Source organism: Morone saxatilis, unplaced genomic scaffold (assembly GCF_004916995.1).
Source record: "Morone saxatilis isolate NCDOM2014 unplaced genomic scaffold, NCSU_SB_2.0 Contig2, whole genome shotgun sequence".
NCBI classification, from domain to species: domain Eukaryota; kingdom Metazoa; phylum Chordata; class Actinopteri; family Moronidae; genus Morone; species Morone saxatilis.
In genome coordinates this window covers 12,989,864-12,991,743 of record NW_023339762.1, presented here as the reverse complement: position 1 = coordinate 12,991,743, position 1,880 = coordinate 12,989,864, and the positions used below count along the sequence as shown (strand labels likewise).

The following is a 1,880-nucleotide window of genomic DNA, read 5'->3' as shown; positions in this document are numbered from 1 at the left end:
TTTTTTTTTTTTTTTCTGCTGTTTTAATTTTCTACCTTTTCTACAAAGTGCTTTGCATAGACCACCGCCCAAAATCCAGAATACATTTATTTTCTAATAACTTGAAATGTCATGAGGTCTGAATATCCTTACCACTGAATATGTGCAGTGAAGCAGTTATTCAGAGCAACTAAACCATAAGAATCTCATTACTACAGCTTTCAATGGAAAGTTGTACCTCTTTTGTTACACATTTGAACTTTTTTGTTGCTGCAAAGCAACATATAAAAACCACAAAGGAATAGCATTTTTCAGTCATGAGATGCTTCTGACGTAGTTATGGTTAGTTACACAAAGACATGGTAAAGCCACGGAATTTTTATATAACGGGGGCCACAGTGGGAACCCTGGTCTTATGTTTGTTTGACTCTGCTCTCATCTGAGTCTGTCTTCTCCCCCTCCAGCGAGGCCCCACGACTTCTTCGATGCCCAAACCATGGACGCTATTCGCCACAGGGCCATCTGTCTCAACCTCACCACCCACATTGAAAGTGTGGGCAATGGCCACAGTGTGGTCTTTCACAGCACGGTGAGTCCGTATGCAGCTCGACTACTTTTCTAGGCCTTGTAGTGTTTGCCTCTGGCTACCTGTCTCCATTGTAATGGGTTTAAACACAAAGCGTAGCTAAGGGGATGGAGAAGGGTTGAAGGATTTATTTTTTTTGAGAACGTTTCAGATGCACTCCACATTCCAGGATTGTGAGGATTCTGCATTCAATCTGAGGAAATTACATACTAAACCAATTTTAATCTCTATATCTATATATTGACAAGTATGGGTGATATATTATAGTTTATATATATATATAGTATAGTATAATAATATATAGTATTATAGTAGTAGCTATCCTGCGTTGCACAAACACTGACACTGATATATTCAGCAGGCAGAAAAAACTATCAACAGATCTCTATTAAAAGATTGTTGAAAATAGATAAAGGTTATTGTTGATACTTTGTGATTTAAGCATGAAATAAACTATCTGTTTTATGCATAGAAAAAAAACAATATGCATTAAACATATCATTAAACATTCACGATTGTTTTCACATTTGTGCACCCTCTCTTTGATTTAAAAAAAAAATATATATATATTTTATTTTTTGTTATTTTATTTTTAGACAACAGGGGGCATAAAAGAATCACTTTTTGAAAATCAGCCTCCGCTCACTGCAGATTTTTTTGTCTGTGCACTTGAAATGAACCTTGGGAATCGCCCCAAGGCTTGATGTTGTTTTTCTCTGAATCAGGCTTCACAGGAAAGACAATTGGATTGTTTTTGTGTACGGCTCTCGGTCCACTCCGAGCCCAGTGCGTAATACATTATTAATGAGCTCTAAAAGGCCTTTGCACCTTACTATTGAGGGCACATGTGAGCACTCAGGAAAACAAATTTTCCAGTAAAAGATTCTGACAACAGCTTCAAAGAATGTAAGAATTCTGTATGAAGGAAAGCTAAGTGTAATCATGTGAAGGGGTGTGAATGGCAGATTTATTTTTGAACGACTGCTTTTCTTGTGCAGTTCCACTAGGGAGCGCTCTGACTCCTGTTCAAAACCCTCATTGATTGACGGTGGAAAAAAAAGGGGGCATCGTCTGCTTCCTCATTCCCCCTTCTTTCACATACTGTACATCTACAAACACACACGTGTTTCTCACAATACAGTCTTTTATTACAATATAGAAACGTACTCTTTAGTCAGTGACAGTGATTAAGTGGGTACATTAGGGCAGAAATGTGACCTGTATTTTCTGTTTCTAGCACTGCATAGAAAAAATGATATTTGTTTTTTTTCTCCCCCAAACGCGCATATATATATGTATATATATGTATGTGTAT

The 1,880-nt window shown here is 37.2% G+C and overlaps 1 protein-coding gene across 3 annotated transcripts in view; it reads left to right on the top strand.

The window, feature by feature from the left end:
- The window catches only part of aebp2 (AE binding protein 2), a 22,386-nt gene that overhangs the window by 4,368 nt on the left and 16,138 nt on the right, over positions 1-1,880 (top strand). For all 3 annotated transcript variants that reach the window (XR_004796835.1, XR_004796836.1, XM_035665050.1), the window contains exon 5: positions 444-568. Coding sequence is in view for 1 of the 3 variants with exons in the window: in XM_035665050.1 (XP_035520943.1) it covers positions 444-568 (125 nt within the window). In the remaining 2 variants the exon portion in view is untranslated. The remainder of the gene's footprint in view (positions 1-443; positions 569-1,880) is intronic.